Source organism: Somniosus microcephalus, chromosome 3 (assembly GCF_052327205.1).
Source record: "Somniosus microcephalus isolate GS21.2 chromosome 3, FLI_Smic_1.0, whole genome shotgun sequence".
NCBI classification, from domain to species: Eukaryota; Metazoa; Chordata; class Chondrichthyes; order Squaliformes; family Somniosidae; genus Somniosus; species Somniosus microcephalus.
In genome coordinates, this window is record NC_140989.1 from 348,448,081 (window position 1) to 348,469,734 (window position 21,654).

Below are 21,654 nucleotides of genomic sequence, written 5' to 3' on the forward strand. Positions count from 1 at the left end.
CCAGGTAAGCTAGTGGTTCTGTAGTGTGCTGGTTGTGTAGCGGTGGGCTATGGGTTTGTGCCAGTAATATTCTACGATGCTGAATTCCTGATCATTGCCACGGTGTGGAGAAGTTCTGAGTAGAAGCCAAACAACTTGCATCGGAGAAGAAAAAGTTACTTTACACCTTCTAAAGCAACACTGAGGAAAGGCTGGGAGGCGATTCCACCCCCGCTCCCCCTCCCCTTTTAAGTTTTCACCTGGAGATCCAGTTGGAAATAGGAGGAATAAATATTTTTTTTAAAGATGGGAGTGCTGTCTTCACCCAAAAAAAAATCTCTTTACCTCTGCCCAGGTGCCACATTGCAGATTGTTAGCTGTCAACCATATAACAACGTTGCCTTTTAATCTAACTACGTGAAGATGTGGAAGAGTGCCCCAGGATTTCTTGTTTTCTTATGGGAAAGTTCCTCCTCCCTAATATTTCAACTAAAATTTCACTTATGGGAAAAATTTCTGGGGTGAACTGGTCTCATCTTCTTCCCGCTTGTCACGTTAGTAGGTGCATCCTTGAGCTGCGTGCAGCATTGGTCGCTAAGAGGTGAGGGATGTGAGCTCTTTCCTCGGACCGAAAATTGGTAACTTGTTGGCGAGGAAATAATGACCAGAAAAAGACATGTCTCCTACCAGAGTAGAGATAAAGCGAAAGGCAGTGAAAGCTGGCAGTCTGAGGTCAAAAAATAGAACAGGCACAATAGGTCGAATAGCATCAGATAAAGGATTATGCTTCTCCAAACTTTAACTTATCTATCTGTGTCTTTTAGATAACTATTGACCTATCCAGCATTTTCTGTTTCAATTACATGCACTTAGCATACAGTGGTCAGTGCTTTGGTATAGTAGTATGCTGGAGAACATAACCACATTATGTTATTCATTTGAATTTCTGAATGTCGTTTACTTTCCTCTCCTGGTGATGGAGATGGCTCGCTCTGTGATTCCTGCCAGTGCCACCTTGCCCATCAAGGGACGCATAACACCAGCTTGTTTCTGGAAATTAATACATAGATTATACAGCGCAGAAACAGGCCATTTGTCCCAACTAGTTTGTGCTGGTGTTCACACTCCATGAGTCTGGGGAAATTCACCTTGCATTCCTCCACTGCTATAGTACAGCATGTTGGTTTTTCAGTACTACCACACATATTTTCAACTTTTAAATATTGTACCTGGGATACTCCTGTATGCAGGTCAATGACAAATTTGTCCACATATTGTACCTTGGATAGTACAGGATGAAGATAAATGACAAATGGATCACCATCTATTAAAAGTTACACTAGGTTACAAATATGGTTGACCAGTTGTTAGATTCTACATTGTAAATAAATGAGAAAATTATCACCTGTATACTAAGTTTTTAAATGGATATGTTTCAGCTGGTGCGAGAGTATTATGAACCACTAAAAGAAGCAGTGTTTAAAAGATTTAGTATTAAAAAAATTGCTACAACAAATACATTTTATTTCCACCTTTAACAAATCAGCATGTTAGTCACAAACACATTTAGGAAATGAACAAAAGTTATTTCACTAGAAATAGTTTTATACAGCACAAAGCATTATGCGCCAATAACACCTTCTTCATAGTTGTTCACTTTATGCATCATTTAGCCGCCGCTTGTGAAGCATCTCCCAGACAGGACTACGTTCTATAATCTGAGCTCGGATCATGGCGATGCGATCACGAACACTGTCCACGTGTGGTTTACATGTAACCTTCGTAAGGAATAAGTATTTGAATCATTGACCATTTATGTAACATAATATGACCAACATTACTGTAGATGTTCTCATCAGTAAATACTTAGCAGATATTTATAGAAATTAAAAACTCCATTCTTAATGTTACTAAATCAATGTGCTAATAACTACATTCCTGAGTAAAAGTACTATACCATAGCTGCCTTATATTTGTTCATGTGTAAGATCATCAACATGCAATACTCAAAAGTTTTGTGAAATCTTGGATGTTACGAGGTATACTTACCTTGGCTATAGTGAGCATACTCTTGACCATATCACCAGCATTGTGTACGGGTATGATTCTCAGATTATTACCTAGAAATCTGCAAGAAAAAAAAATTGAAATACCATAGCTAATTATGATTGCCCCAAGTGAAACAAAGGAGATGGAATACAAAGTTAGTTACTTGCAGCAACAGTTTAGTTTTTGTATTAATGTCTTGAACAAGTTGTTCTTATCAACTAGCCTTTTTCTCTTGAGCAGTATAGTACTATAACAGTGTCAGCTTGGCTCGGTTGGTAGCATGCTCAGTCTCTTTACAGACTTGACCGCATCTAGGCTGACACTTCAGTGCAGTAATGTGGAATATCTGCATTATTGGAAGTGCATCTTTTGGTTGAGATGTTAAACAGGCCCTATCTGCCTGCTCAAGTGAATATAAAAGATCACATACTATTGGAAGAGCAGACCCTGGTCAACCTTCTACCCGTAACCAGTACCACCAGAAACCGATTATCTGGTCGGTCTTTCATTTACTGTTTGCAGGAACTTATGCGCAAATTGGTTATCTTGTTTTCCTACATACAGTAATAGTGACTGCACTTCAAAAGTAATCTCCACCCCCACTGCCAGATTGTCTCCTCTGCGCTCCTCCCAGTTGATGCTCAACACTTGGGCTACAGGCAAAAATCTACCACATGGTGGCATGGAGTATTAAGATGTGCCTTCTATTTCAGGTACATGCCAAATTCCTAATGTCAGATGTGCTGAGTTCACTGGAAAGGACGGGGAGGGGGGGGGGGGGAACAGTGTGGTACATGGAGACTTGAATAATAAAAAGGAAGGGGGAAAAAATAACATCCTGTGGACCAACAGTTTTCACTTTCAGTTGTCTGAAACTCCTTTTAATTTTTGCAATTTATTGCACTGCTCTTGTTCTGTAAGGTTTTCTGAATATCAACTAGCTTCAGAGCAATATACTGCTGTCTACAAAGCTTTTGGATTTAAATTAATGCTGAAAATATGAATCCTTAATAACAGCAATAACTGTTCAGAGTGAGCTTTTTTTGCTGGAACATCTTACTTGGTCTTCAGAAAAATTCACTAGATTTTGAATAACTAACTTTTAGTTCATATGTAACTAGTACAATTTTTAAATATGGCTGCTCAATTCCACATGAAGTACCTTTGCTGAATTTTAAATAGTATTTCCCATTCTTTGGGACCATAGAGGGCAGCAGCCAAAAGCAGGAAACTGTTTCGATGAATACGGACAAACTGCTCAATCCGCTCGATCAGCTTTGTTTCTGCAGAATTGTCGCAGAAATCTTGAATCTCCACTATAATAAAGGCAACACCTGAGAAAATTACAAATATAGTTACTTAATAACACAAAACCCCAGTGTTTCCAAAAATAGAAAAAAAATCTTAGTAAATCATGGGAAATGTTTTGCAAGAACCTAGTAAATCATTGTGAAGAAGAAGAATTGAACAATGCTTATGGACTATTTACTTGAATTTCTATTTTTCTTGTTAAACAGAAGTAACATCAGCGGAGTAATATCAATGTAGAATGATTCTAAATATTTATTTTGTATTTGGTTATACACCATGTGCCATAGTTACAACCCTGAAAATCAGAAGGGTGGCTGACCATTTTTGATTTCATCAGCAATAAACATGATCTTCCCTCACAATTGAACTTAAATAGTACTTATCGCATGAAAGAATGTCCAAGATGGCTTTGCAAGTTGTAGAAGTGGATAGAGAAGGGAGTGACTAGTAAGGCTGCTCTTTTCAGTTGTTTCTCAAAAACATACGGAGCATTGGTTGTAATCTTGAGTTCCACAAAGACAGGAATGTTTTATCTTGCAACAGATGCTGTGAGGCTGTGGAATTCCCTTCCAGGGTTAGTGCTCGAGGCAGAAACGACCAGGGACCAGGAGCCAATGCAGGTCAGTGAGGGCGGGTGTGATGGGTGAATGGGAATTGGTGCAGGGTAGGATATGGACAGTAGTTTAGGATAAACTGAAGTTTATGGAAGGTGAACTATGAGAGGCCAGCCAGGACAGTATTGGAGTAATCAGATCTGTTGATAAGAAAGACAGCAGTGGAGGCTGGAAGGTGGGCTGAGGCAGGGACAGAAGCAGACAATGTTACGGAGATGAAACTAGACAGTCTGTGCTGGAGAGGTTATGGAGTCAGAGGCTCAGGTCAGGGTCAAACAGGACTTGTTTGTGAACAGTCTGGGTAAGGGAGAGGGATGGATTCAGTGGCGAAGGCACGGAGATTATGGTGGGGACCGATGACTTTCATCTTCCCAGTATTTAACGGGAGAAAGTTACAGCTCATCCCTCCTGCTCTTCTGACTGGACAGTTTCTTAGAATAAAATATATCGAGGCCAAGATTTGGGTCCATAACGTTCCGTGTGTGCCAGATCCTGAGGGCAGAAAAGGGGCACGGACACCCATAACTCTTGTGCATTTCTGGCAGGCAGGCGGAGGGAGCATCATCATTATAAAATGAAGCCGCAGCGATTATGTAATTATGCTATTGTTTGGCCATAGCACGTTAGTTCTTATTGATGCCAGAAAATTTGCACTCAGTTGTTGGCCTGATCCTTGTTGGTTAAAGTAGCAGCCAGCAACTAGCAAGTGATATTTAAATTACATTTTGGCAAGTCATGAGTGACGGTCTGCATTTCTGGTGAACTTTGTGGATCAAGGAACATTACATGGCTTCTTTGGGGTTACTTTTTGCTTCTCCCATTGCACTCCTTCACAGAATAGGGGTCCCTTTGAAAATCCCCATGTATACGTGCTATTTGGAGGAAGAACAGAGGATGAGAAGGAGTGCAAGGGTTCTAGGGAAGCAAAGCTATGTTGCTGGTGAGCTCCCACCCACCAGTACCCTGCCGATTGTACCTATCAGCCACAGTGCAATTATTTGGATTTGACTGAACTTCAGCAGGAAGGTGGTGTCAGATTTTTGCCACCTGCTTCAAGATCGCCTCCAGAGGCATGGTCCGCCAGTGACTGTGAAGGTCATTGTAGCCCTGAAACTTTTTGTCTTGGACTCGTTCCAGGTTGGCAGTGGGAACATTAACAATACTGATCAGTCTGCAATGCACAGGCGCACTCAGCAGGTGACTGATACTTTGGTGCAAGAGAAAGCAATACATCACATTCATTCTGGGTAAAAGACAACAGCAGAAAAATGTCCTAGGATTCTTCCAAAGAGCAGGATTCCCTAAATCCAGGCTGTTGATCAATTGCATGCATGTAGCCCTATGTATATCTGCACACAGTAGTAGGTCATACATGAACCCGAAGAAAGCTCCAATGCATATGTCCTTGGCGTTGGAACACTCCAAGGTGAACTACAGTTTAGATTTCATGCATCACACATACAGGTTGCAGAATGCTCCGCACTAGCCACTATGTGATAAAAGTCAGTACATCGAGTTACATTGTGTACAGCACAGAAACAGGTCATTCAGCCCAACTGGTCTATGCTGGAGTTTATGTTCCACACGAGCCTCCTCCCACCCTCCTTCATCTAACCCTAACACCATATCCTTCTACTCCTTTCTCCCTCATGTGCTTCTCTAGCTTCCCCTTAAATGCATCTATGCTATTTGCCTCAACTACTCCATGTAGGAAGTTCCACATTTTTCCCACTCTTTGGGTAAAGAAGTTTTTCCTGAATTCCCGAATGGATATCTGTATCTCTATATCCCTTTCCTCCACTATTCCATTCAGACTCTTATTAACTAAGCAGTATGTGGCCTCCTTATTCTTCCTACCACCTCACACTTAGCTATATTGAAATTAATTTGCCAAATACACGCCTATTCTGCAAGTTTATTAAAGTATTCCTGCTCAGCTCCAATAATCTTTTATTTACGGATATTTTATTTTGCATTGTACATTATTTTGAATATTAGATACTGCCAATAATTGATAGATTTGATCAGGAAATCAAAAAATGCCATTTTTATTCACATGCATTAGGTATTAAAATTTACAGCTAATAGTATGGACTGCAGGAAAGAGAATGAGCTGTACCATAATCCATACAAGGGGAATTAAAGACACGCCTGCCATTTCAGTTAATTGCAGGAAGCTGCACATTGTTGTAAAGTGGATGAATATGGCAAAATCACAGCAATAGGGAAAAAATAGTTCTAGTTGTGAGACTATTACACCATGTAACAAACACTACACCACAATGGAATGTGGATATTGTATTTTCTAACAGAAGTTGCTAACATATTTGTTGTAGAACCAGAACTATTGTACAATAAACTAATAGTTTAATGAATTGTACCAGAAAGTGGGAAAATGATTGATCCAGTTACCACAGAGTTAGAGAACCTAATTCGCTGGTGCTGACTGGACAATGACGAAATAGCTTCATGATGCTGGAATAAAAAGTGAAAAGCAAAATACTGCATTTACCAGTGAGAATGAAAAACAAAATAATCCACCTAGTTGCTCATGGAATAACTAAATATGAATGAATATTCCAAATTTAAACATTAACAATATTTTTAAGTTTGCTGTTATGAGTGCGAAATAATTTCAGAATCTATAAATAATTTGGTTAGCATTATGCAATTAACTAAAAATGTGCAGGAAACTGTAGTGTCCGAGTATCAATAATACACGGACTGCAGGAGAACAATAATAACAGGTATTTACTGAACAGAGGGTATTTTAAGACTGAAGTACAGAAGCCTGCTATGGTTTTATATACAGGGGTGGTCACTGCCGGTACTGCAGAATAGAATCAGTTCTCTTAAAGGTACATACACAACAATTCCTCCCCTTTTAGATAAACAGTACATAACATTCATTTAACAACTAAATAATAACTAATTACAATTACAATTTTCTCTGTACTATATACATCAACTGAAATAATCATTTATAAGTTCAGTCTTTGAGGAGGCTTCCTAATCCTGACTGGATAGCGCCTTTCTCGAGTATCCTGTTCTTGCGGCGGAGTCGATTCTGGCTCATTGTCATTGGTTGGTTCGTCAGCTTCCAATACTACTGCTTCTGAGGTAGATGCAATCTGTACTTCGGGTTTATTACCAGGTGCGCATGCTCGTGATATGGGTTTGGCTTCTTCCTGTGACTCTAGAATCTGGTCAGCATAGCGTCTCACAATGCTCTCTCCAACGTCCACTGTGTACATTAGTGGTCCCTGCTGTGTGCCTATCGTTCCTGGCTGCCATTTTTCTGTTCGGTAGTCGCGGGCCAAGACTGGTTGCCCTATCTTGAAGCTCCTGGTTGGCTTCTCATTGATGTGCTGGAATTGCTTATCCTCAACATCTCATCTTATGTTTGGTTTGAGCAAATCCAGGCGACATCTTAGCCTTCGGTTGAAGAACATTATGGCTGGAGCTTGGTTGGTGACTGCATATGTCGCATTCCGGTAAGCAAACAAGAAATTATCCACCTTGTGTTGTAGTGGTATGTCGTCGTTATACATCGCCTTTATTGCCTTTTTAAAGGTCTGAACAAACCTCTCAGCCAATCCATTTGTGGCTGGATGATATGGGGCAGATGTGTAATGTTTCACCCCATTATTCCTCAGAAACCTCCGGAAATCCTTGGACACAAACTGTGGCCCATTGTCGGAGCAAATCTGTTCTGGCAAGCCATTCCTGGCGAAGATGGTCCATAGGACTGCAATAGTTTTCTCCGTGGTGGTGGAGGACATTTTGATGACCTCTGGCCATTTCGAATGGGCGTCCACGGCAATTAGGAACATTGAGTCCATAAATGGACCAGCAAAATCAATGTGTACCCGTTGCCATGGAGATGAGGGCCACTCCCGTGGATGTAGCGGGGCCTGTGGTGGAGCGTTTTGGACCTTCTGGCATCCTGTGCATCTCTTGGTCATATCCTCGATTTCTTTATCGATTCCCGGCCACCACACAAACACCCTGGCTAGGCTCTTCATTTTCACCCCTCCCAGATGACCCTCATAGAGTGCTCAATGAGCACTCTATCTCTCAACTTGGGTGGAATTAGCACTCGGGATCCACACATCAAGGTCCCCCGGCACACTGACAGCTGTTCTCTCCTTGGCGAGAATGCTGGCAACAGTGAGTCGCCATGTGCTGGCCATCCCTTCACCGTCCAATCATAGACCCGAGAGTGGGTCGGGTCATTTCGGGTTTCCTTCTCTATACTTGAGTTTGTAACAGGTAGACATTCGACTATGGTCACATGGAATATCTCAACAGGGTCCACTGCAGGTGCTTCCTCTACCGTAGGCAACGGTAGGCGCGACAGCCCATCAGCGTTTCCATGCTGTTTCGTACCCTTGTACTCTATGTCGTACTGATGTGCCCCTAGAAAAAGTGACCATCTTTGCAGCCGTTGCGCTGTCATCACCGGAACGCCCTTCTTTGGGTTAAAAATGGAGACCAGGGGCTGATGATCAGTCAGTAGGGTGAATTTCTGCCCGTGCAGATAGTGATTGAACTTCTTCACCCCCCACACCAGGCTGAGGGCCTCCCTGTCAATCTGGGTGTAGTTACGCTCGGCTGAGGTTAACGAGCATGACGCAAAGGCTATTGGCCTCTGAACCGTCAAGGAATTTGTGTGACGGCACCGCTCCGATGCCGTAGGGAGACGCATCACATGCTAACCGAATCGGTAGTGTTGGATTGTAGTGGGCCAATACTTCTTTTGAAGTGATTAGGCATTTACATTTCTGAAAGACACGCTTACACTCATCACTCCATTTCCATGTTACTCCAGTTTGCAGCAGGGCATTCAGTGGGTGCAGAATTGTAGATAAATTCGGCAAGAACTTATGGTAGTAGTTCACCAACCCGAGGAACGACCTCAGTTGCGTCACATTTTCCGGTGCTGGAGCCTTGACTATAGCCTCAATCTTGTCCGGCAACTTATGCAACCCTTCCTCATCAATCATGTGGCCACAATACGAGATTTGTCTCCTGAAGAACTCGCATTTGGGGAGGTTGGCTCGTAGCCCATATTCCTGTAATCTAGTGAGCACCTGCTCCAGGTTGGCAAGGTGTTCACTGTCATTTTCGCCCGTAACCAGGATGTCGTCCAAATAACACTGGGTCTCTGAGATCCCTTGCAGGACTTGTTCCATCGCCCTCTGCCAAATAGCCGGGGCTGATGCTACCCCGAATACCAGTCGATTGTACTGGTAAAGGCCTTTGTGAGTGTTTATCGTGAGGTATTTCCTAGATGCTTCTTCCACCTCCATTTGTAGATACGCTTGGGCCAGATCAATCTTTGTAAAGCGTTTCCCTCCAGATAGTGAGGTGAAAATATCTTCTATCCGTGGAAGTGGATATTGTACTGTGTGCAGGACTGGGTTCACAGTTACCTTGAAGTCCCCACAGATGCGAACCTTCTTCGGCTCCCCAGGTGTGCTGCTCAATGATTTCTTCATTACAGGAATGATGGGTGTGGCCCACTCGCTCCAGTCCACCTTGGACAGCACACCCAAACGCTCCAAACTCTCCAGCTCTGCTTCAACGGCTGGGCGGATTGCATAAGGTACCGGTCTGGCGTTAAAAAATTTTGGGTTTGCGTCACCTTCGATTTTTATCGTTGCCGTTACTCCTTTTAGAGTCCCAAGTCCTTGTTGAAACACCTCTTTTGCGCCAGTTAGAATTTTTGACAGTCGTCCAGGTGTGACGTCATCATCCTTTTTGTCAGTCACAGTTAGCGCCTGCATGGAATGCCAATCCAATTGTATTTTTTGGATCCATTCACGTCCCAATAATGGTGGTCCTCCATCTTGTAGTATATATAGATACAGTTTCTGTGTTTCCTTGCCGTTGTACTTAACTGGCACCCTTATTTTTCCTCTGGGGTAGACTTTTTGCCCCGTGTATGTCTTCAATACAATGGACGTGTCCTTCAAGGGTATGTGTGAGAATAGCCGCTCATAGCCTCGTCGATTCATGACAGTTAGGGCTGATCCTGTGTCCAATTCCATCTTTACTGGGGACCCTGCTATCATGAGGGTGACCCAAATGGTTCGGTGATCCTCCTTTGCGATCACGTTGTGTAACTTTAGACAACTTAGTCTCCTGCTCCCGGAGTCATTATCACTCTCCTGATCTTCCGAACTACTGTCTGTCAATTTCTTTACTTTCTTGTACTTTTCCTTAGTAGTTCTTGTAGTGTTGGTTTTCTTTCCCGACCTGCAGACTCTTGCTATGTGTCCAATTTTCCCACATTGCCTGCATACTTTGTCCTTAAACCAGCAGTCCTTCTGATCATGGGTTGTTCTGCCACAGCGATAGCACTTTTCTGTTCCATACACCATTTCATTAGCGCTGTATTCTTGTGGTTTCTGTTGTATTTCCGCAGCTCCCCGTGCTGCTGCTTCGTAGGATACTGCCACGCTGAAAGCCTGTTCTAGCGTCAGGTCCTTTTCCGAAAGTAGTCGTTTCTGGGTTCCTTCACTCTGGAACCCGCAGACAAACTGATCCCGGAAGGTGTCTGCCAGTCCTGCTCCGAACTGGCAGTGCTTTGATAACTTGCGTAGTTCCGTAAGATAGTCAGCATTGCTCTCGTCTTTGTGCTGGTTTCTTTTATGGAACTTGAATCTTTCTGCTATCAGCAGCGGTGTAGGGTTTAGGTGTTCCTGTAAGATATTAACAATCTCTTCAAAACTTTTCTCCATTGGTTTAGCTGGGGTAATTAAATTCCGCAATAGGCCGTACGTTCTCGCGCCCATCAAATTTAATAAGACCGACGCCTTCTTTCCATCGGCCACCTCATTTGCCTTGCAGTACACCTCAATTCTTTCCACATACGTGGTCCAGTCTTCTACCTCGTTGTCGAAAGCAGTGATACTGCCACTTTTTGGCATCTTGGGTGATTTAAAATGGCGCCTCCCGTGCTTTTTCTTCTTCCCCAATGGATTAAAATGGCGCCTCCCGCGCTTTTCCTTCTTCCCCAATGGAATAAAATGGCGCCTCCCACGCTTTTCCTTCTTCCCCTTGCTGCCACGCTGCTCCTAGCGTTCTGCAGGGTAATGGCGGCGACCCGCGGCTTCGGCGCGTCTCACTTTTCCTTCCCCTTGTTTTATTTTCGCTACACTGCCCGGTTCTTGAGCACCGACCGCGTCCTGTGCGCTCCACCCTCTTTCTCTCTCTTTTCCTCCCGACGACGCTGCATGGCCCCTTTGCAGAGCCACTCGATCGAGCGCGAGCCCGCCGCAGTCCGGAAGGGTCAGCGCACTACCTGCTACCAGCACGATTTGCTGGAACACCTTGACTGGGGAGCCAAGCCCAGCTCTCCACAGCCTCTCCTGCAACTCTCCGAACTCCGATGGATCCTTGGGCGGTTGCCCGCGGTCAACGCCCGTTGCTCTGACTGCGACTTCCAAGAAGCTTCTTCTCAGGGAAAGATCCCCATGAGGTGATGCAGTACTGCAGGTGAGTTTGAACCTGTTCGTCGCCAATGTAGTGTCCGAGTATCAATAATACACGGACTGCAGGAGAACAATAATAACAGGTATCTTAAGACTGAAGTACAGAAGCCTGCTATGGCTTTATATACAGGGGTGGTCACTGCCGGTACTGCAGTATAGAATCAGTTCTTCTCTTAAAGGTACATACACAACAGAAACTACATGATTGAGTCCAGCAAAAATCCATTGTTGTGAAGACCTGTATTAAATTTACTTAGTTCCATCTTATGCTGAAAGCTACATTTCAATACTGTGGACCGAGTGGAAAGGAATAAGATGGGTCAGTTTGTTCATCCAAAACATACGTTACCTTACAGGAAACTGAAAAAGGTAGCTTTGCCTTGTAGACTAATTCCAATTTTCTCACAAGTACTGTACTATTTGGTATTTTCACCGTGATTTTGTTTCTGTGTTATCATTTTGTTTGTAAATGAATCTAAAACAGATTAGCCTGTATAAAGTGGTCTAATATTGTAATTGTTTTTCTTTAGCTGAATTAACAGGGGATGGAGTGGGCATCCTATATATGGCACAGTAACCAATTTAACATGATTGAAATTGTTCGACCAGTTCTCTGCCAATGCAAATATGGCAGCGCATAAGGACGCGGCACAGGAGGGCCTCAGTCGACATATGGAAATTATCAAGCTATTCACACAACAAAGGGTGTTGCTTGAAAAAAACCTTAACTGTAACACTCTGTAAAGAATTAACCTAACAGCAGAAAACCTCCTTTAAATTTTACATTGAGGTTTACATCCAGAAACAGATTTACTCAGTAGATCAGTTTTTCTTTGATATGCAGACTCAAAAAGTGTGTTTAATGGCCCAGTCTTGTTATTAGAGCTGTGGACGACAATAGCCCCCACTTGCATAGCAATGCAGTCAGTTAAGAGAGGTGATTAGCTCCCATTGCTGGCCAGTCTGCAGCACCACAGCTGAAAACCCTCACCCAGCGGCAAGGCAGCCCAGCTCCATCAGACAAGACCAATGCCAGGAGCCGGTTAGATCTTTTTTGCAGCAATACTACAGCTCCCTGTAAAACAGCGGAAACTGGCCTACAGCAACGTGAACGATGATAGCTCGGAGCGCCTGCTGATGCCCAGCAGCTGCCAGGCCCGCTCTCCGCCGGCGCCGCCCACCTGCAGGACGCTGCTAACGATCACCGGCCCGCCCGTCGCCATGACACCCGCCACGCTCCTTCTGTGACGTCACGGAACGCGCGCGCCCTTTTCATTCTTCCACCCGCGGTCCGTTGACGTCATCGCGCCAGACATAGGCTGCAAGGGGTAAGGAAACTTGCCCTCCCTTTTCTGCATCAGTGCGTCATTTAATAGCAAGTAACTTGCTCTCTCTTTTCTGCATCAGTTATTATTTAGCAAGTAACTTGCCCTCCCTTTTCTGCATCAGTGCGTCATTTAATAGCAAGTAACTTGCCCTCTCTTTTCTGCATCAGTTATTATTTAATAGCAAGTAACTTGCCCTCTCTTTTCTGCGTCAGTTATTATTTAATAGCAAGTAATTTACCCTCCCTTTTCTGCAGCAGTGTGTTATTTAATAGTAACCTCCCTTTACTGCGTCAGTGTGTTATTTAATAGCAAGTAACTTGCCCTCCCTTTTCTGCATTAGTGCGTCATTTAATAGCAAGTAACTTGTTCCTCCCTTTTCTGCATCAGTTATTATTTAATAGCAAGTAACTTGCCCTCCCTTTTCTGCATCAGTGTGTTATTTAATAGTAACCTCCCTTTTCGGCATTAGTGCGTCATTTAATAGCAAGTAACTTGCCCTCCCTTTTCTGCATCAGTTATTATTTAATAGCAAGTAACTTGCCCTCCCTTTTCTGCATCAGTGTGTTATTTAATAGTAACCTCCCTTTTCGGCATTAGTGCGTCATTTAATAGCAAGTAACTTGCCCTCCCTTTTCTGCATCAGTTATTATTTAATAGCAAGTAACTTGCCCTCTCTTTTCTGCATCAGTTATTATTTAATAGCAAGTAACTTGCCCTCTCTTTTCTGCATCAGTTATTATTTAATAGCAAGTAACTTGCCCTCCCTTTTCTGCATCAGTGTTATTTAATAGTAACCTCCCTTTACTGCGTCAGTGTGTTATTTAATAACAAGTAACTTGCCCTCCCTTTTCTGCATCCGTGTGTCATTTAATAGCAAGTAACTTGCCCTCCCTTTTCTGCGTCAGTGTGTTATTTAATAGCAACCTCCCTTTTCTGCGTCGTTATTTAATAGCAAGTAACTTACCCTCCCTTTTCTGCATCAGTGTTATTAGTTAATAGTAAGTAACTTGTACTCCCTTTTCTGAATCAGTGTTTGAACAGAAAGCAATTAAAAGTGCAACACTCAACGTACACACTACATAAGTTACACCTCATACACTTTTCACTCTTAACATCGTTTAATTAAAGACTATTGATGTTAATGATCATTGCAATATAGGTCAAGTTACTCGCACTTTATAAGCATATTAATTTCCATGTCCCAGCCTTAATATAATGCAAAAGGTAACAGAGCTGCTTACTTTTCTATTTCAGTTCTAACTTTGAAATGCCCCATTTTTTTCACAATGGAATAATGGTGCACCAACAGGGAAACAAAACAAAAAGCAAAACACTCCCAGTATTTTATAATAGGGTGAAGAACCAAGAGGGTTATGTTGCAGAAGATGGGGAGGGGTAGAGTAGGAGTATGGGTGGCAGAGGTTGTGGGATAACAGGAAATGAAGAGAAAGCAGAATGGGTTAGAAGGCAACAGTTGAGGAGCTCTAGTGCAAAGTTCGTATGCGCACAGGAGTGGGCATGATGATAGCAGCCTTGGATCACGTATATAAAATGCAAGATAAACGAAATGCAGCATTGCAGAGGCTTTGGAGAGGAGTCTGGGGCTAGAGCAAATGGCCAATCAAGGGCTGGCTTGTTGATCAAGAAAGTGGGTCCCGGCTGAAAGTAGGGGTTCTCTATCTAGTCCAAGGTTGACCTGGTAGTAGTTGGTATGAGGCTCTCCACTGATTGTTCAGCGGTCCATAGTTAGTGGCTTGGCAGAGTATGGCAGCTCAACTATTGATTTGCTGAGTGCCTGGCCTACAATGATCTGAAGTCTGTTGCCTTCAGTCACCATCTGAGCTTTTAGCTCCTTACTCTTCATTCCTGTAGGTTTTTGTGCTCCTAACTGTCCATTGTAACCACCATAGCTCAATGGATGAAGGGAAGGGTCTAGAAATTACCTGCTCGCTTTCCTGGATTTTAATTCCACAAATGGGATTTCCTCTTCATGCAGTGTTCACACAGCAGGCTACCGCACGATGTGCAATCAATAAGCATTGGTGTTGTACGGAGTGGGCGGTAGCAAGAGCAGCATCCAAGGCAGTAGGAAGTGGTGCTAAAGTAAATATGTGGAAGCTACAGTCCTGTACACAGTCATTTTATACAGTAGTGTTTACTGTGTTTTTTTTAGTACTATCCATGTGTTCTGAATAAAGTAGTGGCCAAATTGAATTTGATAAACACACTCCGTGATAGGGGCAGTTTTGTGCAGATGAGCAAATTTAAACCACTGACCAAAAGGTGATAAAGGAGGAATTCTCTGCATCAAATTTATTCTAGAACTAGATAATTACTCACCTTTTAGGTATAGAAGTGTCCCACATTCTTTGAATTAAATTATCCTCTACACACCTTGTATGAGGTCAGTCATAAATGTCAACCTTGCAACAGGGGAAATCACTGGAGAAGCTTCTGTTTCACGCTGGTGTTATAATTAGATAACACTTCAAGCAGTGAGCAAAGTTAGAGGAAGCAAATCCACAATAAAATCCATTGCCTTGTTTCTTATGTGTCAAATATGATTCAGCAATGAAGTGAAATTTTGTTTTATAGAAGAAATACCTACTAATTACATCTTGTATGTTATTGCCTTAGTTACCAACCTATAATAAATGTTTCAGTCAGTGCACATCTCACCAAGTACAAAAACATTTTCTGATTATTACAAAACTTTAAAAAGTTATTTCCCTTTGTAGTTATCTTCCTTTCATCAGTAGATTAAAATCATGAAAGACTACATAACTAAAAATGAATTTATTGAAAATTGTTTACTTCCCTTTTTAAAACAAATCTACATTAGTACAAATCTATTAGTAATTGACACCATAGGATGAGAAAATATTGGTTATCAACATCATTTTAAGTTTTAAAACAAAACATCACACACATTCAATGCAATTTAAAAGCAGTAAATTTAAATAAACTTGAATCAAATCCATACTGCAGCTATAGTCTGAACTTTACCTGCTTTTCTAGTGTTGATTATTTAAATTATAAATTGCCCCTTCCCTCAATTTCATTTCCACTTCCAAGGACACGGACTCATGCTGCTATACAGTATTCCACCTATGCGGCCATTCTTCACGCGTTTACCTAGACAGCAGATGTCGACGGGCTAGTCAACTCTGCAATAGAGTGCAGTCTGATCCTATCCTTATTCTGTCCAGGCGCATGTACTTTTCCCTTTAGGGATCATTCTCAAAGCCACAGGGGAAGAACACATTCCCAAAGTGTTTATTGAACCTCAACTACTATGCTAGTAGATACAGGGACATTGTTAAGGGACCAACAGAGGTTGCTATTTTGCATAAATTGTACACCTACAGCCTGAAATGTTTTTCATTATAAAAATTCCATGTCCATTTATAATGGAAACTGGCTACGTAAACTGGTTATGCTGTAATTGCAGCCTCCCACAGGGCTAGGTATGGCAATGCCACCACTGGCAGGAGGATGCAATTACAGCGTGACAAGTTTACATAGGTAATTTCTATTATAAATGTGAAAATAGGAATTTGTAATAGAAATATAAAAGTAAGGGCAGGATATCAACTGCATCTGCATGTCTTAGTCCATTTAACCATCACTAGAAGACGACACTTGGCCTTGATGGCTCGTGTACAGCATTATGGAAAATCATTTAGTGTATTTATAGAATTGTTCTGTGCAAAATGAACACATCACAAAAATACATGAAAATTAAAAAAAAAGTGACAAGGTTTGGAATGAGCATCTATGAACATTACAAATACAAAGTTACAAAACCTTTAGAGATTGCATAAAAAATGGAGTGAATAGACACCTACATTTCCAGTTGTAACCATTACAGAATTTTTTCCTAAGAACGTATTTGATAAATTTATTCAAGGATCCAGAGGATTTCATTTACTAGGTGGAATAATGTGAAACTAACATGTATGATACACACATGATCCAGGGTTTGTATTTATAAACCGTATAGGAGATAGGCTCTGAACCCCCTGAAACATCACCAGCTTTTTTTAATTAAACATCTGTTCTTGGAGTACAGTGAAGTACCTCCTTTTGTAGCAGAGACCTCCAGTTCCTTTACAGAAGAACTTTTTTTCCCCTGAGGGAAACCATCTAAAGTTGATAGTTCTGTAGAACCCCCTACTCAAGATTATGGCAATATTGTTCTTTATTACTAGCCTATTACTGTACTGGGGAAAAATCAAATTTCATATCTTTGGTAACACTACAATTCACAACTCAAGAAAATGCACCATTAACTTCCTACTTCAGAATTTGTATTTCTTCTGAACAGTTCCCTGCAGCAAAAACACTTTGCATGATATTACCAGGCATATTCCACAGTAACCAGGATCTGGTGTTGCTCCAACGTGATGCAACAAAAACAACGTGCATTTATATAGAGCCTTTAACTTAGTAAAACGTCCCAAGACGATTTACAGGAGCGTGAATACCGCAGATGGTACAATGCAGGTTCTCAGCTATGATTTTCCACCCCTCCGATGGAGGTGGGAGGTGAATGCCGTTCGTAAGAGACACTGAGCACTATTTTCCCATTAGGAGGGTAAATAGTTGGGGAAATGCACTATAATGTGGATAAATGTGAGATTATCCACTTTGGTGGCAAAAACAGGAAGGCAGATTATTTGAATGGCAATAGATTGGGAGAAGGGGAAGTGCAAAGAGACCTGGGTGTTCTTGTGCAGCAGTCGCTGAAGGTAAGCATGCAGGTGCAGCAGGCGGTTAAGAAGGCAAATGGTATGTTGGCCTTCGTAGCAAGAGGGTTCGAGTACAGGAGCAAGGATGTCTTGCTGCAGTTATACAGGGCCTTGGTGAGACCACACCTTGAGTATTGTGTGCAGTTTTGGTCGCCTTATCTGAGGAAGGACGTTCTTGCCATGGAAGGAGTGCAGCGAAGATTCACCAGGCTGATACCTGGGATGGCAGGAATGATGTATGAGGAGAGATTGTGTCGATTGGGCTTATACTCACTGGAGTTTAGAAGATTGAGAGGGGATCTCATTGAAACCTATAAAATTCTGTCAGGCCTGGACAGACTAGATGCAGGAAGGATGTTTTTGATGGCCAAGGAGTCCAGAACCAGGGGGGTCATAGTCTAAGAATAAGGGGTAAGCCATTTAGGACTGAAATGAGGAATTTGTTCACCCAGAGAGTGGTGAACCTGTGGAATTCTCTGCCACAGAGTGCGGTGGAGGCCAGTTCATTAAATATATTCAAGAAAGAGTTGGATATATTTCTTAAGGCTAAAGGGATCAAGGGATATGGGGAGAAGGCAGGGACAGGGTACTCAATTTGGATGATCAGCCATGATCTCATTGAATGGCGGAGCAGGCTCGAAGGGCCTACTCCTACTCCTATCTTCTATGTTTCTATGAAACATTTCTCACACATTTCTTAACTGATTAAATGTCGACAGAAGCCTTGAAACGGGTACGGTAGCGTAGTGGTTATGTTACTGGACCAGTAATCCAGAGGGCTGGACTAATGATCTGCAAACATGAATTCAAATCCCATTATGGCAGCTGGCAAATTGAAATTCAGTTAATTAAATAAATCTGGAATATAAAGCTAGTATCAGTAATGGAACCATGAAACTATCAAATTGTCGTAAAAACCCATCTGGTTCACCAATATCCTTTAGGGAAGAAAATCTGCCGTCCTTACCTGGTCCGGCCTATATGTGACTCCAGACCCACAGCAATGTGCTTGACTCTTAACTGCCCTCTGAAATGGCCCAGAAAGCCACTCAGTTGTTCAAGGGCAATTAGGATGGGGCAATAAATGCTGGCCTTGCCAGCGACACCCACATCCCATGAATAAAAAAAGGTTCTATATCTGCACCTCGCCCACCCTGGGAATTATGTGCAGTGCGGCAAGACAAAAGGGAATAGGGGTGAACATTTTTTAAAAAAAATAAATGAAATACAAAATTTTCAATACCGATTTGAAATGGCCGAGATCATCTACAATTAGAATAATTTTAAAGATGGAACTTCCCCCATATTTTCAATACAGGAATCCCTCCCCAACCCCAGGGGATATGTCCCTGAAAACCCCAGTGGTTAGTAAAACCGTGGTTGGCAAATTCACTAATAAACACAAAAAATATAAAAAGCATATAAATAGCATAAAAATCATGTTTTTTACCTTGTTTCCAAATTTAAAACCGCAGATACGCGAGTTTCACTGCCGCGGTTGACAAAAATTGTCGCAGAGTGAAAACCGTGTATACGTGAAATTTGCGTGTGGCAAACGTGGGGGGGGGAAATCCCTGTATATAGAAATGAGATCGAATACAAAAATGTCTGCAGTCAAATTATGAAGGCTATGCATTTCATTATGATTGGTTAAACAGCTTTTGAACCACAGGCACCCCCATCAGGTTAAAATACATACCTTCAGCATAACTATTAGTTCCTAGTGCAGGACACTGTTTCTTTTACAGCATAGTATGAGCAAGAGCACTCAGCATATTTTTTTTCCCCCATTGTTAAAATGTGATATTTAGTAAAAAGGATCAAGACCACTTTTAATGCTGTTAATAGATTTTTTTAATTGATTAATTACATGTTGCTGCTTTCCTCCCATTACTCACTCACTCACACACACTTAAGTCTAAACAGCAACCTACCTTTGTGACTGAACCACAGGATTTCATATGTACGTCCCCAATTTTCCTTTCCACGAGGCCGGTAGGTTTCTAAATCAAACTAGAGTGGATTCTGATTTTAATAGCGCCTGTCTAAATTTGATTTAAAGTTAAGCCCCAGTTGAAAGGGCAATCTTCTAAAATTTCCTTCCAGTTTCTTCAAATGGGTTTCTCGATTAATTTTGGTACTGTGTCAAAAAAAGGATACAGTAATGTAAAATTATGACCAACTCTGAATTTACAGACTGTAAAATAAATCAGTACCGTTTAAAGAAAGGTCTCTCCAATAAAGTTTTTCCACAAGTCAAAACCATTGAGATTTTTCCATGAAGTTAATACATGAAGCGCATCCCGGAAAAATTAAGAGAGTCTATTTTATGTTGATTCGGCTCAATAGATGAAAATTACTATCACAGCAGGTATAAGGAAAAGAAAATTCCCACATTGCACTAAAAAATTCCCATTTTACAGCCAGCAGCAAGCTGCCAAGTATCCTGTAGCTTATTTTATCAAAAAAGAGTTAAATAAATGAGTTTAGACCCTGGTCCCATAGACATCAATATCTGTATTTAAAAATCTCAAGGTTAAAATAAAACAGTAAAAATCACCATGGTTGCCTTGGATTCCAAAACAAGATCTTTTATAAAAACAGTTGTAAGAAAATGCTAACATCTTGGGATTTGTAATTTACTTCCATCACTGCCTAATTTTAGATGTTAAAACAAAATCTATTAAGGCGAGTAGTTCTTGAAAGTAGTAATTAAATGATTTTAGTTCACTAACATTTTACATTATGAAAATGTAAATAAGTTTGTTTACCTTCTAGTTTTAGGCATATAAACCAATAATTGACAAGATTTTTCTAGAAGGGAAACCAGAGTCCCACATTTCAAGATCTAAAGCAAATGTTGACACATATACCTAATGGCTATCCCATTATACAAAAACCCTTTACAAAAGGACCCCCAAATGGCAATTTTGTAACACAAAGTTAAGTATATAAGTTTATTATATACTGCTGCATCCAGTGACTCAATAAGACCTGGTTAAGCTACAGAAAAAGGCGCGGCCTTGTGACAAAAGAATCCAGTTCATATTTACACCCCTATGTACACCATTTAGAAGTTATGCTAGTGATGAGTTTCCAGCTCTACAATTGTCCATTCCCCCTGCGGAGACACTGATTCTTCGGGGGAGAAACTAGCCACTGTAATGCTAGTTGTGGAGTCCTCCAAAGGAGACAGCAGTTCAGTCCATTTACACAGTGCCTCTTTTTCAACTGCAATTTTACTTGGCGTCTTCGTAGCATCTCTAGAAAGGAAAAGTGTTTGGTTGATAAGATACTGTGCTAGGTTGACATCTTCAGGCAGACAGTTAACAACCCCATAGTTTGGGTCCTGATCTCCAAGTAGCTGCTTAAGAAGTATCCAGTCTCTTTCTGCAAAGTGTTCATTTTCTTCCTGATGCACACGGCTCACTTCTACCTCGGAGCTCGGTTCCGTATCTTCTGTTATTTCCATCTCGTATATGGGAGAAAGGGTTTTTGAAGGGCGACGATCATATGCGTAGCTTTGTGAACTGTCGCAATCAGCTAAGTCTCCTGAAACAATTCATAATACTAAACATTGTAAAAATTCGGATACAAGTAGGTACTTCAATTGGGGCTGCTGCAGACTACCTTGGCGTATTTGATTAACTTTAAAAGACTGATTGCAATGAAAACTATTATGAATTGCAAAGCGGTTTCTTAGACAGACTTAAGAGCAGTGTCAGGATAGAAATTAATATAGGCTAACAAGCATGAAATTAACACAAGTATACGTAGCAAAAAACTGGGACTGATGAAAGTAAAAGTATTAATGTAATCCGATTAGTTAATCCAGAAACACTTTTGGCACCGAAATATTGTTGGAGAATATGGTGCGAATGCTCAATGCATTCTTCTGAAATGTCTTCTCTTATTTTAATAAAAGGTACTCGCTGGTTTAAAATTGATGGATAATGCCTCTTCTAAAACAGAATTTTTAACAACCCCATTCAGCTGCCCTAATTTGATAATTTGAGAGCCTTTGATTCCAGTAAAAGGGAAAGTAATAGGACATTGTGTAGTTTATGGATAATGTTGTAACCTTACTACAAATAATCCTTGCGGACAGTCTACTGGCTCATGG

The 21,654-nt window shown here is 41.5% G+C and overlaps 3 protein-coding genes across 5 annotated transcripts in view; 1 reads left to right on the top strand and 2 right to left on the bottom strand.

Moving 5' to 3' along the window:
• Nucleotides 1-2,033, top strand: part of glmna (glomulin, FKBP associated protein a) — a 50,271-nt gene extending 48,238 nt beyond the window's left edge. Inside the window, exon 20 of the mRNA XM_085983341.1 lies at nucleotides 1,653-2,033. The gene's annotated coding sequence lies outside the window, so the exon portion shown is untranslated. The remainder of the gene's footprint in view (nucleotides 1-1,652) is intronic.
• c3h1orf146 (chromosome 3 C1orf146 homolog) lies at nucleotides 1,487-12,774 on the bottom strand. The gene is made up of 5 exons (XM_085983342.1): nucleotides 12,634-12,774; nucleotides 6,335-6,428; nucleotides 3,191-3,362; nucleotides 2,029-2,107; nucleotides 1,487-1,757 (listed from the first exon to the last, which is right to left on the bottom strand). The coding sequence occupies exons 1-5, from the start codon at nucleotides 12,673-12,675 to the stop codon at nucleotides 1,638-1,640; spliced, it is 507 nt and encodes a 168-aa protein (XP_085839468.1). The 5' UTR covers nucleotides 12,676-12,774; the 3' UTR covers nucleotides 1,487-1,637.
• Nucleotides 12,775-15,561: 2,787 nt separating this feature from the next.
• Nucleotides 15,562-21,654, bottom strand: part of btbd8 (BTB domain containing 8) — a 96,905-nt gene continuing 90,812 nt past the window's right edge. For 2 of the 3 annotated variants that reach the window (XM_085983344.1, XM_085983346.1), the window contains exon 19: nucleotides 19,678-21,083. In XM_085983344.1, the coding sequence (XP_085839470.1) occupies nucleotides 20,614-21,083 (470 nt within the window). In that variant the 3' untranslated portion in view covers nucleotides 19,678-20,613. The other variant, XM_085983345.1, reaches the window with a different exon arrangement.